Source organism: Tripterygium wilfordii, chromosome 7 (genome assembly GCF_013401445.1).
Source record: "Tripterygium wilfordii isolate XIE 37 chromosome 7, ASM1340144v1, whole genome shotgun sequence".
In the NCBI taxonomy this organism is placed as follows: Eukaryota; Viridiplantae; Streptophyta; class Magnoliopsida; order Celastrales; family Celastraceae; genus Tripterygium; species Tripterygium wilfordii.
In genome coordinates, this window is record NC_052238.1 from 1,202,355 (window position 1) to 1,216,198 (window position 13,844).

The 13,844-nt window shown below is 38.3% G+C and overlaps 2 protein-coding genes and 1 non-coding gene across 5 annotated transcripts; 1 reads left to right on the forward strand and 2 right to left on the reverse strand.

Annotated features, from left to right (window-relative positions):
• Positions 1-579: 579 nt before the first annotated feature.
• Positions 580-6,776, reverse strand: LOC120002224 (probable NOT transcription complex subunit VIP2). 3 transcript variants are annotated; one of them, XR_005469132.1, is made up of 15 exons: positions 6,620-6,776; positions 5,453-5,601; positions 4,805-4,913; positions 4,552-4,730; positions 4,010-4,391; positions 3,594-3,806; positions 3,410-3,511; positions 2,806-2,894; positions 2,509-2,688; positions 1,636-2,058; positions 1,495-1,547; positions 1,368-1,409; positions 1,010-1,148; positions 775-887; positions 580-647 (listed from the first exon to the last, which is right to left on the reverse strand). XR_005469132.1 is itself a non-coding variant. In XM_038850901.1 (15 exons), exons 2-15 carry the CDS (start codon positions 5,468-5,470, stop codon positions 828-830), a joined length of 1,875 nt encoding a protein of 624 aa, XP_038706829.1. In that variant the 5' UTR covers positions 5,471-5,601; positions 6,620-6,776; the 3' UTR covers positions 687-827. The 3 variants fall into 3 exon arrangements, 2 of the variants coding, with proteins under 2 accessions (XP_038706829.1, XP_038706828.1); XM_038850901.1 differs by lacking the exon at positions 580-647 and having other exon boundaries at positions 687-887; positions 4,010-4,228; positions 4,343-4,391; XM_038850900.1 differs by lacking the exon at positions 580-647 and having other exon boundaries at positions 687-887.
• LOC120003186 lies at positions 4,805-4,885 on the forward strand. The gene has a single exon (XR_005469306.1). It is a non-coding gene; the product is annotated as a small nucleolar RNA snoR35 (small nucleolar RNA).
• Positions 6,777-7,608: 832 nt separating the features above from the next.
• Positions 7,609-10,550, reverse strand: LOC120002299 (uncharacterized protein At1g24485-like). The gene is made up of 9 exons (XM_038851001.1): positions 10,373-10,550; positions 9,785-10,292; positions 9,075-9,550; positions 8,869-9,001; positions 8,718-8,786; positions 8,551-8,622; positions 8,387-8,458; positions 8,054-8,286; positions 7,609-7,956 (listed from the first exon to the last, which is right to left on the reverse strand). The coding sequence occupies exons 1-9, from the start codon at positions 10,437-10,439 to the stop codon at positions 7,796-7,798; spliced, it is 1,791 nt and encodes a 596-aa protein (XP_038706929.1). The 5' UTR covers positions 10,440-10,550; the 3' UTR covers positions 7,609-7,795.
• Between the last annotated feature and the right edge of the window lie 3,294 nt (positions 10,551-13,844).

Below are 13,844 nucleotides of genomic sequence, written 5' to 3' on the forward strand. Positions count from 1 at the left end.
TCGGGAACTGGATTTGGCTGGGACTTTGTGTTAAAGCCCAGCATGGCCCAATTAAGACAAAGCCATACGGTACTAACTTTTTAAGCATATTGTTATAAAATTTCTTCATGGGCCTAGCCTTGACATAAAGTTGGGCCGGATTGTTTACTTTTCTAATTGAGCCGGGCTCAGTAAAAGTACTAAGTTGGGCTGCTATATTAGGCGTGAGACCGGGAACGGGCCCAAAGTTGCCCCAACATTAATTTTGGGCCTCATTTCGCTTGGTGCTTTGTTTTAAAGCCCAGTGTGGGCACAATCAATAAAAGCCCCCGGCCCGGCCCACTCTAACTCATAAATCACATCTTTTTATGATGCTTATACATGGCCGGGCCGGGCCGGGCCGGCCCTAACCCTACCCTGCGAAGCATATCGTTATACCATTGATTGTATACTCTGAAAGCTACCTGCATCAATTGAGCCCGAAGATTCAAGCAACATTGACTTTGCCCAGCTCAATTGACTTCACAACCAGAGTCTTTTATCTACTAGCTGTTTTTTGTGTGCACTAATGTCCCCGTCTGACATGGGACACAGCAACCATACCGTCCAGATTGCTAATTGGATAAATTAATCTAGCTGTTGCAACAAGTTACATTTACCTTCTTACCCTGTAATAAGACAGCAATGCAAATAAGATGCATAAAAAAAATAATGAAAATGACCACTACATGATAGAGGAGACAATTGCTAACAATCGACAAATTTCAGGAACACTAATGGTGCATGATAATTTACGTTCTAATCAATGTTCAACAACCGAAAATTTACCCTGAATAAGAAAAAATTTGTTAATGCTGAGGTAGTGCCGGTCTCTTCTCCATCATCTCGTAGTGGAGCACAAAATTATCCTGCATCCATATTTGCATGATACCACAAGCACGTCAAAAGACTCGAAAAATAAGTTAAACAACTAAACTCGATAGAAATGAATGCCAAGTTAAGTGACAGGTATGTAGTCCAGAGTCCAGACCTTGCGGATTATTTCAAACGAAATAGGATCAAAACAATGGTAAGATCCCCTCTCGTAAGTGTTTGTCTTGACAAGTGGCTCGGCAACTCGTGAAAACCACAACCGATGCTCTTTGTGATATAACCATCCTCGATTTTGACTGCAAAACACAGGTAATGCACACTGTTAACCACATAACACGACGAGCAAAAATTGCAGAATAATGATGCCAAATGCTTACTTGCTTTAAGAAATAAGAAGATTCATGACCATTGAAGATAAATGCACCGAAGAGAGGAAAAGGAAACAAGCAGAAGATACTTTAAAAAAAAAAAAAAAAAAAAAATCATTTGTGAGGCTGGTGAATGGCGAAGCATACAGTTCATTGGCAGCATACAGTTGAGCTTCATCTTTCGGCATGCTGCACCAAGAGGCAAGAGATTAAGCACTAACTACAAAATCATAAAGGGCATCATATAAACAAATTATCAAAAAGCAAAACGAACCTGTAAAATATGTAAAACAATGTATCATGAGAGAATTTCGTAAAATAGACTTGCTGCAGCCACCAAAACAAAAATAATGAGCAAGAAAAAAATTGATAGCTAAGATAAACTAAGAGAAGAAAAATATAGAAAAGAACACACATGTAGAGCAGGTGGCTGCTTAGCATAATAACATTGAGGCACGGTGAACTCTGGATCACCCTTGGCCGGTTCATCAGACCATGGCGAACCAAAATTCTTGTGGAGATTCTCTGTCGAATTTAAGTTCAACCCAAGAGTTGTCAAATCAATTCCAAGAGCTAGTGAGGTTAGATCAGGATCGCTCATCCTTATAACACTCAACAAGCCGAGCAAACCAAAGGGATCTGGAATAGATTGCGCTGCCTGCATTGGTTTCATGCCTCCCTGATCCCTAAATGATTGACTTACGGCTGACATTTGTTGTAATCTGAACTGTGACTGATTCTGTTGATACTGCTGAATAAGCTGGTCATATGTACCAATACCGGAAACTGTATTAGGAGAATTTAGAGGTCTTAGACCCATCCCCGGTGGTCCACTGGCCTGAAACAAAGACGATAACAGACTAATATATTAACAGAAAGTTGTTAACACCGACAGCCATTAGAGAATGAAATGTTTGATTTTGCTGCTGCTTTTTTATTTCCTTTAGACAAAGTCAACTCCTGTGCATAAGGCCTCTGTAGTGAAGGCAAGGTCGGGGAAGGGTAAGATGTATGGAGTCTTACCCCCACATAGCGGAGAGGCTGTTTTAGGATTTGAACCCAAGACCTCGAGGTTGCAGTGCAGCAACTTTACCACCGGGCCAAGAGTTCACCCTTTCCCCTATTCCTTTAAGCCAGCAAAAGTTTATTTAACAAAAACACAGATCTTAGCCAGCACAAAGAGTAGAAAAGGCTCTGGCGTTGTTGTAAATGTTAAAAAATTAAAAACATAAACCCTCTAAAAACAAACTAATTAACTCGAAGATGTGTTCAAGACGCCATAGCCCACCTGTGAATGATAGGTTGAATGCGAAGATGGAAATATATCTGAGCCATGGAGAAGATCTTGATTGTTTACAGATGAAAAAGAGACACCACTACCACTGACAGAAGGAGCATGTTGCTGTTGCTGCTGTGGACGATATGACGAAAAAGATCCTCCCAAGTTAAAGCCAGTAGATCTTCCCATCTGCAAATGGCAGCATGGTGAGATTAGTCACACACATATAACCATAGTATCAGTACCTATGCATGCATCTAAGTCCATATAAATTCATAGCTTAACCATGGATTATATGGAGCTTACAGAGAAATGCTGAGGTTGCATCATTGACATGGCATTATCATGAAGTTGTTCTTTTTGGTGCACATCCATAGCATAATCAGCATTACCACCTGAAAAGATCTAATGTTATCATCAATGATGATTGGTTGAATTGTTTGAAAAGATGCAACAGAACAATAGTTTATATGGAGAGCAAAAGATCAGCATCCAATGAGAGAATGCATCTTGCTTCAGCAATCGGGATTGAAAGCATTTTATTTTCTAAGCCATCAAATTCAATAATATTGTGAAAACTTATTCGCTTAGCTAAAGAGTTTTTTTTCCAAAATAAAATAATGCCCCATTTGGAACTTCATAGAATTTTTATCAGACAAACTTTGAACAACACAGCAAAAGAATCATTTTGCTAATCCATTTCATAGATCTGAGAAAACATTTATAAACCTCAGAACTAAAGGTAAACTTGCCAATATCCCCCAGCATATACATACTCCTACACACTCAAAAAATTTCTCTGCTTGCTGGAAATAGATATGGATAATTATACACACACACACAAGAAAAAGAAATTAAAGGTTTGATCATATCCCTAACTACATTAGAACTTAGAAGCCCATATGCGCACCTTTAAATCCAGGTAAAGCTGGGAAATCTTCATTTTGGATGCTGAACTCTTGGTTTTGTTGAACAATGCTACTAACTCCAAGACCCTGCTTTCTTAAAGAACCTGAAATTTTTAAAGTTTCAAATTACTTCTGGTCAAACGAAAGAGTGGATAAACTAAGACATGCAAAATCTTTCTGCATTACCCAATTGTCCTTGAGGACCTCCTGCAGAACTAGGACGACTTGTCAACTGAGGAAAATCATTATTTATGTCAAAGGGTGAATTGTCATTAGAGTTCACATCATTCAACATGCCCATAGAGCTCAGATTGTTCATCGCATGGACATGACTTTGCGAGAGTGGACCTCCAGTGGGGGGATAAGAATTTCCTAACATAGAAATTACCGGCGGGGATCCTGAACCAAGAAAATCTCACTTAAATTCTACAGTTAGCAAAAAGAACAATATGCCACAAGAACAATATGCCATAAATGAAAGTCACTCATTTGCAAGCAAAACACTCGTCTAGCAAACATCTCGTAATTTAAAATCCATGCAGTACAAGAGCATAAATCTAACAATCAACAAAGGATATGGCCACAAATTCAAGTTGATATACCTTGTGGAAGCACTCCACTCATCAATCGATTTTGTCCTTGCACACTTAAGCTTCCAGATCCACTATTTGCACTGAGATTTAGGCGAGATACAAGGCCAGGAATAGATAATCCCCCACCAGAGTTTATGTTCCTTCCGATGTTGCCCCCACCAACCATGTTTCCCATCGAACTCGTAATCCTAGGACCTGCATTTCCCAAAATTGGGGAAACTCCCAATCCTGGAACAGCATTCCGGTTACCAATAGTGGCAGAGGTTGGAAGAATCCCAGGAATAGAAACACCAACTCCATTTGTGTTACTAGTAAATCCAGGGTTTCCTACAACACTAATACCTCCTCTATTTGTGACTCCTGAATGTCCATGGGAGCTGCCATGAGATAGCTGCAAGGTGGATAAAAAAACAGTGACAATACAATACAGAAATGCAACAAAGATTACAAACAATCACATCAATGATGACAAAAAGCAATTAAACTACTAAAACAACACTACAAGACCTCTTGTCAAGCTGCAATAATTATAAGGCATGTAGATCAGATACCTGAGAAAGAGCAACAGGAAGATTGTTGGACCCAAACCTTCCACCAGAGAGGCTCCCAGTAGGTTGTTGAACCCCACCAGAAGGCACGTTATTCATTGTTGAGTTCCTCGACGTAAGTGTCCCTGGCATGCTTGGAACATTGAAGCTCCCATGAATGTTTTGCAACCCCTGAATGGGTCCTGCATAAGAATACCACACAGATGATAAAATTCGAAGAATAACCAAGAAAGTAACTGCAGCACAACCAACCCACCGCTATGGTGAAAAATAGGAGAGGCTGCACCAGACTGTCCAGAAAAAGATGTGGCAAAAGATCGTCCAGTACTGTCCGGAAGATTTGAAGCTGATCCATTAAGAGAAGACTACAACCAAAGGTGAATGTCATATACTCATATTGCATGAAACGAATTAAGATGCACAGATGACTACAGTCGGGCATTCAGTTTATAAATTTTACAGACAAAAGGCCCAGGGAAAAAAATATATCACACACTTCAGAAAAGTAAGAAGGGGGGCAATCAACAAAAAACTTATCATGTATCCTTTACAGGAGTGTAAGCAGATGCTTTTACAGTCTGACAGTTGTTTTGAAAATAACAGTATCAGAGTGGTGCAATGTGCCATCATCGTTTAGGAACCATTATCATTTAGGAAAATCCAAATCAAAAATATAATGCCACATCAGCACCAAATGATTCAAAGTTCAGCTAATGCTACAGGTAGCCCAAAAAAAGCATAAAAACAAAATACGACAAATAGGAGTATAGGACATACAATAAAACTACACAGCAAGATACCAGAAGGCCGTATTATCTATAGACTAAATAACTTGATAGAATCATAGAATATCAAACAATTTAACTTGCCAGTTTCATTAAACTATATAGGTAAGTGACAATACATTAAGTAACCCAGACATTGCACCAATGTCAAAAGGTCATGGAAACAATCATTCCTCGCTGAGAAGTAACCCTTCACTGTCTTGACAGTCAATAGACAGAAGAAGACTGATTTGAAAAGCTTTTTCTCAGTAACTACTCGATTTATAGCCTGAAAAGGGACAACACATTTATCAGAGATTTACTCTAAAAACATTGAAAAGAAAAGAACAAAAAGCATCCAGTCAATTATATAGCTAAGCCTGAATTCAGCAAGCAACAAAAAAATAAACCAAAAGTTTAAGATTTATGATTATGATTCTAACAGAAAGAAATGCATCATTTGTAATTACAAGCAGCAGAAACCATAATATGATTTAAACAGCAGTTTATAAACACCAAACATGATTTCATAATCTAAAGTGAGTTTCCTATCATTTTCTCATAAATATGCATAGGAGAGACAGTCAACATACACTTAAAACTACTAACATGCATCTAAAGCAAAATTAGAGATACAAAGTTACAGTTTGGATTAAAAACATGTTCCTTCGTCTTTTCTCACTTATGTACACAGTTTTATCCATGTAAAAGTATTTGAGGGAAGGGAACACAATTGAAGAATATAGCATATACACCAGTAAATCCTAACAACAGTGGCAGTACCAGCGCAAAAACAAATGTGCAAAACTGGCTGAATTATCAATTTATCATTCACATATGAAATGGACTAGTCTCCAATTGCTATCAAATCGAGTGAAACTCTTTAACCTCTAGATTTCTCATATGCTAAAGCAACGAATGATCAGATAAACAGTAAGCCTCCAAAACAAACACTGTTGAGCTTACTCCAGTTGAACTTTCGATTTTTAATGAAAACAGCGGGAACTTCAAATGTCCGATGTTCTTTTTATGCTCACAGGTTTCTCAGCAACCAATCACAGTCTAAACGCATAATCACCCCTCACTAGTTCGAAAGAAAATCCTAGATAAAAGTTTTTCTAATCTTAAATCAAAGAGTCCTCCAAAAACCCTAAATCATAGTAAAAAAACGAAAATCGACAGCAAACAACGAATGCGGCACGTTTATGAGTGGCAGTAACGAGGATCAATATATAAAACAGGGAGCGATTCGAGATCGAACTCAGGATTATCCGGAGATCAACTGCTAGAGGAGAGAGTGATAGTACCTTGAAGGAGAGAGAGCTTTTTTCATGCGGGAGTCAAAATAGCGAGTCTGTGTGCCCTAGATCGAGATAGCGAGAAGTGAGAACAAGGAAAGGGAGATGAGAACGCTCCTCTAGTCCTCTGATGGAATGATAATTTTTTTAACAGTTGCGGGTCAAGTAGGTATGCGGCGCAACGTACCGTCTTATCATGGTACCGCTTTTTTATTTTTGCCCTACTGAATTTTCACTTTCTAAATTTCGAATCCAACTCCATGACGTCATTCCGACGCTACTATGATCCCTAATTAATTTTTCATTTATATCAATTTTTCAACTCTGTTACGAGCGGGCCCAACCAAATAGTTTTGTGCTTTTGGCCCATTTTGTGTTATGATATCACGGGGTATGTGGCCCAACTCCCAAGCATCTGTTGACATTGTAATAAGAGAGGTATCCCCGTCTTTTTGCGCGGCCAAAGTACGTTTCTTAAAGCACGTTTTATCAACCCTCAACTCTCGAGCTGATGATCTTTCTAGTGACGTGAAGGAATTAGAAATTTTTGACCAATGCACATATTATAATGAATATAGGAGATCGAGATCAATGGAGGAATCAACAATGGTTCAATTACGCATCAGAGTTTAAGTGTTGTCCAAACTAAGTGTCCGATATAACCCAAAGGAGTGGTTTATAAGCAAAATTCAGCTTCTCTCATAGAGCTAAGATCAACGACGACGACTCATGAATAACAAATCAATGCAGGCCTCTTGGTTCAGAACGGATAATAATATCTTCAATGTGTTTTGACTGAGAATTTCAAGAGGAGAGAGAAGGCATGGAATGGACTGATGGATCTGCCATCATGTATCATTAATTTGCTGGTAATGAGTTTGGTTTTCTTTTGACTTTTCTTCTTTTGGTTTCAGAAGAAATCGTTTCCAGCGTACCTTCCGATGCAAGCTAAAGAATATTTTAGCAAATGCAGTGCAAAGTTGGGGAGTCATTCTTAATGAAAAAACTGCAAATAGGATTATAAATTATAGTTTTACAACTTGCAGTAGGATAATGAATTTTAAAGGAATTAAACCCATATGTCTACAGTAGCTAGGAAAGCAGAATAATGCATATGGGAAACTTATTACATTTTCAACTTTTGAGAACGGAGAATCGGGCAACCACAGGAAACACAAGAAACAATCAATTGTTACTACTCCCATCTTGCTGTCCTGCTTGCTGCTGGTCTGCTTGGTCTTGAATGTTGACCTTGATCTCATTCATTACAGATTGACCAATTTTATTCATCAGACCATTCATCGGTGATTGCTGCGGTGTGCCGCCATTAGGCCCATTGGTTCCACCTGCGGAAGTAATTAGCACAAATAGGTGTTAAAATTGCAACAACAAGCATGGAAATTTATATTAATTAGCTTTAGTTCAAGAACAGATGCTAATTACCTGGACCAACTGCATTTAAAGCTGCTGTTTTTCTTCTATGGTGCGCTATGGATAGCACGGCCACGATAGCCCAGAAAACTATGACACTTGGAATTGAACTTCCTAGTATTACAGGCAGCTTACTCTTCTTCTTGCCTCCCCCAGTGAAAGAAGATGGTGAGGTGGTCTCCGCGCCTGTGCTCGTTGTCTTACATGACTTGCCGGACGTGCACAAATCTGGATTACCAGATATGCTGTGGTCCACAACATAATAATCAAACTAAGATGTATTGAATCTAAGGGAATTTAAGGGTGTTGTGATTTCAGAAAATATTTTATCAAACATGTACTTACACTAACTTCAATTTTGTATTCCCGGATAGTGAGGACGGTACAGGTCCACTGAATCCATTATCAGCCAAGTTCCTGGTGTGCAGCAGACAATACTTTCATGGTCAGTTTCTCCAACCTGCATATGCATGAAAACTAAAGAAAATGTTTTTGTTTGAAGATCTCACAATGTTTTCAGATTAGGTAGTTTGCCAAGGAAATCTGGTATAGGTCCAGTCAAGCTGTTATTGTGCAAGTCTCTGCAAACCAGTAGAAAACAAGTAATTGTTACTATCATTGCTGATATATATATATATATAATGCATTGTGGTTTTGTTGTTCATGTTTAACTCACATTGTCTCCAGAGCATCCATGGAACTCAAGTCTGGAAGTAGTCCGTTGAGATCGAAGCTACTCAGGTACCTGGTGATTCGAAGAAGCTTGATATGTAAACAATTCATCAACTAAACCATAAGAACATTGAGTAATTACACTTCTTACGTACAGTGCTGTTACGCGAGGAGTTGCACTGGTGCTGCAGTTAACCCAATTCCATGTATATGGAGATGGAAGGCAGGGGTCACCGCTCCAATCTTGTATTCCAGTGAATAAATTTTGCAGGGAAACTAGTCCATTCACTGAAACATTATAAATAAATCGTTAGTTCATGTAATTGCTGTAAGTTACTTGAAATACAGTAAATTTACCAACCATCTTTGCTATTAGTTCCATCTGTGAGTGGATCGCTGATATAAAAAAGTTCCATGGCATTAATAAGAGGAGGTAGTGTTGATTCAGTTGTTGAAACCAGAGAGAATGAAGTGGTCTTGGAGGCAGTAATGTTACTGATGTACATTTCCTTCACACTTCCATAAGGTGGGAGAATGGGGTTTGACGCGGACTTGTTGTCCATGTAAAACTCAAATGATCTCGTCTGTGTCGAATCGAGCTCGGTTACTTCAGTGAAGTACATGGTCATGTAGATTGAAACTTGAGGGACAGAGATATCGGTGACTAGATTGATAGGCTGAGATGTGCTTGAACTTATAATCGCATTCTGTACAGCAGATTGAGGAGGATTGTCTTCCACACTAACATCAATTAGTAGTGCATCACTTCTTGCTGTAACTAGTCCATTGTCAACCACTTCTGGGTTCCAAATTCTGTCATAGGCGTCATCTGGAAACCTGAAAATTAAACATATATATGAAAGTGTGTATATATACGAAAGTGTGTATATATGAAAGTGTGCATACATATATATGAAAGAGTGTATATATACAGGGATCCCAGCGGTTGATGTCACAATTATCTCAGCGAGCCCACGAATTCACTTAAATCTTATGTGTTCAACTCAACGATTATGATAACCGGGATACCAACTGCTAGATTTTTATCATTTTCGATATAATATAACATACCTAATTGATTCAGTTGAACCATAGGCAACTCTCTTCTTCAAAAACAACGCAAACTCCGAATCAACATGGCTATACATACCAGACCCCAAAGTGCGGACCTCGATTGCTGATATAAATGGGAACTGACTAGGCTTTGTTTGTGCAACACAAACACTTAAAGCGTCACCTTTTACAACATATATTACTTCATAGTAGACAATAACATCACTTGAAGTCTCAACGGTGGCCCAATGATTCCCATCAAAATGCAGATCAAAAGTTGGGGGAGCAGACTTCCCGTCATAGTTTCCATAAAAGAAGCTTGCGCGGACAAGAACTTGGGAGCCCTTAGCGGCTGTAATAGGGTAACAATTCTTGTTTCTGGTTTTAAACACCCTGAGTGTGCTCATCGCCTGATTGCCTGACTTCACTTCTTGGGACTCGCCATTGGAAATCAGAGTCTCATCTCCCATCCATACTATGGAGTTTCCATCAGTGTATATATCGGACGTCCCGCAGTCGATGCTCACTAGTCATTAGAATGATAATTAGAGATGAAACATAGAGTTATTGCTAAAACACAAAAAAAACACATATTTGGGAACTTACCGTCGGCATGTATGGATAAATTAACAGAAAGAAGTAAGAGTAGTAAACCAAGGATGGGAGCCATCATAGGGGCAAAGAGAGTATTAACCAATCAAGGCCTAACATTTTGTGTGTATTGCTATATATATGGACAAACCGGCCAGGAGTGCAAGTGGCGATATCATTGGCCTGAAGTCACAGAATCTGATCAGTAGAGAATGAATCAATAATTCAATACAGCTGGTGAATTCTAAGAAATTGTAAGTTGGCTTCGGGAGTGTTGACTTTGACTTTGTTGCCTCTAGTAATAATAATCCATGAGAATCTTACAGCGAAAACGGGGTTTTGCTTATAATGACTAAGAAGACGAGAGTTAGTCAAGCTATACGGCTACTAATTTGAATAAAATAAGATTTGACATTAGATGAGCGAAGTCAGTCAACGGCTCAGCGAACTCTGATAATTGAATTCTCCACATTATTATTTTAGTACAAAAACTTGCATGAACGTGGTCACCTTTCATTTCATTCCCCCCAAATTTCCAACTTGTAAATTATAATAACGTGTGGCCGAGGCCCGTGCCAGGGAAGGTACCCAAGTTGATAAGGCTTTATCCGGAAAAAAAAAAAATGATAACGTGAAGCTGCTGGGGTAAGGAAGCTGGCAAGGGCAAGCCCAAATCAGCGTTTTGAGCTGGGCTCCTGTCCCTAGAGAAATATCCGGTCCAAGTCCAGTTCAATGAATCATTATTCATAAGTCGTAAGTCATAACCTAGATATCGAATTTGGGCCAACTTCAGCCCAGACTGAACGTCCTTATGATTTCAAGCAAGAACGTTTCATCTGAGCCCATAATTTATATGGCTTGGAATAAAATCATGATAGCTTTAGTCACACTCCGATTTTCTCAAAAAACACTCAATCAGCTGATTTTTACAAGGGATGAACAACTTAGATTGGGGTGTCTTTAGAAAAAACCGAGGTATGACTAAAGCTACCCATAAAATCAAGGTTATGGTTTAGGGAGGAGGACTTGGATCGATTGAAACAGGTCTGGACGTCTGGTGCCAAATGCATCAAAGGGCCTGGTCAATGGTCCCCGGTCAGGGCAGCTCTTGCATTCGTTTTGGCGTAAGTGTGCGCTGGCTACTTCGTATTCGTTTTGCATATATGTTTTGCCCAAATCCTTCAGCAACTTTTGGATGTGGACACTTCTTGGCACTCTTTGATTATTTGTCACAATCGATCTCTCTCCGCGTAGGCGGTCAACTAATTATTTGTCCTTTTATTTTGCTCGATTTGTTTGTTTATTTCATTTCTAATCGATTTTCCCGTTTACTTTGATTAAATCTCAAACAGAAAACAAAAGTCCAATTTATGATTTTTTTTTTCCGTTTGTCCCGCAAATGAAGAAATGGCGTGCACGTAGAGCTCCGGATTTAAGAACGGTCCCTCTCCATGGCACCTTTTTTCTTAAGATTGTATTGGGAATGTTCTAAAAATAAAAAATAATTGAGAAATTAATTAAAACTTTTTAAAATTAAATGTTGTTATTAACAAATGCAAAAAAAAAATGTTGAATTTTTTAATGCCGCTTAATTGCCATACACAACCAATATTATCCTATTTTGTATAGCATATGACTCGACTTCTCAACGGATACCCAATATGTGGCATTCGAGATTTTGTATTCTCTTTGGCACACACATTGGTTGTGCAAGATGTACTATACTTTTATTTATACGTCATTCGATTGGGTTATGTATTAAAGTGTGCTATTGAGCTTGTTTGCTCCTTCAATTTGATTAAGGCGGGGGGACTATAATTATTATTTTTATATGATTATCATATACAAATTCCAACTACCAACACATAGGTTCAATATTTTAATCTCTTCTTGTCTTGATCCGATAAGAGTTTACCATCCATGGGAGGGTTTGTTATTTAATGATCAGCCCTTGTATCATGGCTTCATTTATGGGATTGCTGAATTGGCTGCGGCTTCTGGGGTATACAAGAAAGAGAGCTTCATTGGCAGGAGTGGAGGACAATAGATGCATGTCAGAAGAAGATTGGTCACACTTGGTTGAAGAATCAATATAGAATTGAAAGTATGCAAAGGTCTCGAGTCAAAAAAAGGGTTCACATGGGCTTGTGGAACACTAAATGCAATGGTAAAGTATTATTGGATCAATAAAGATATTGTTTTTTATTAATGTGGCTGTATTGTAAAATATGTTTTGTTTATGTGGTCATATTGGGATAAGTGTTTTGTTGATGTGGATGTGTTGATATTTGATGTTTTGATGTAGTTTTGTTGTGGATAATATGGAGGAATAGAATGTTGTCGGCCTCCATGTTGGGTGAAAAGATAAATTATAAAGAAATTTGTATTTTGTTGATGTGGTTGTATTGGAAAATGTGTTTTGCTGATGTGCTTGTACTAAAATATGTGTTTGACTCGACTTTAAATTTCCTGTAGTATATTTGTTTCTGTATATATTATCTGGTTGGAAGGTTTAGACATTTTTTGTTGCCTCAGTAGAATTTATGAGTTCTTACACTGGCTAATTCAAGTAATTTATTGCTTGAATTATACTAGTAATGAACCATTTGGATTAGAATGGGACGGGATTTATAGTCACGGAATTTGAAATTTGAGGAAGGGTCAGAAATTGACAAAGCTTGTGTGTTAAGTCTATAATGAAATGGATTCTTGTTTAACATTGTGCAATGGCCATTGAGTTTTCTTTGTGATATATATTGTCAGTTTCATTGAGTAGTTATTGCTCATGATGTTGCTGGTATTACAGATGATGTCCAATCCTGAGTTGATGAGAATGGCCTCAGAAGGCATGAAGAATATGCGACCAGAAGGCTTGAAAAATGCTGCAGAACAGCTTAAGTATGCCCGCCCAGAAGAGATGGCTGAGATTGGTGAAAAAATGGCTAATGCATCACCTCAAGAAATTGCTGCTATGCGTGCGCGTGCTGATACACAATAGAGGTGGGACCGGACTAACATTTTTGTTGGCCTAACAAATAACAAACCATTGCATTTGTCCAAATATTAATAAAAAAGCAAGCTAAGATATAGTTATTGCGGTTTTAATATTCTGGACCCCAAGTCTGGAAAGACAATTGTTAGGTCTGAGTCTCAGAATATGTCATTTTCTACTTGAATGGTGGTGAAAGCTTATTTGACTCTCCATCATGAAATTTATGGAATTTTTTGTTCACATTTCACCTTTCTGGTTTAGCACACAGATGAGTAACAAGCACAGGGGCAAGAAAACTGAAACCGATTAACAGTTGGAATAGGATTTTGTTTAGGTAGTAATTCAAATTCCACCATAAAAAGTATAATTTTCCATTCTTTATTCTTCTTACTTTTTTTTTATTAGTTATAATCAATTATCCAAGTGACCTACTCTATTTTTTTTTTGTTTATAATCAACCGCGCATCTGCGCACTTCGCTATTTTTATGCATAGT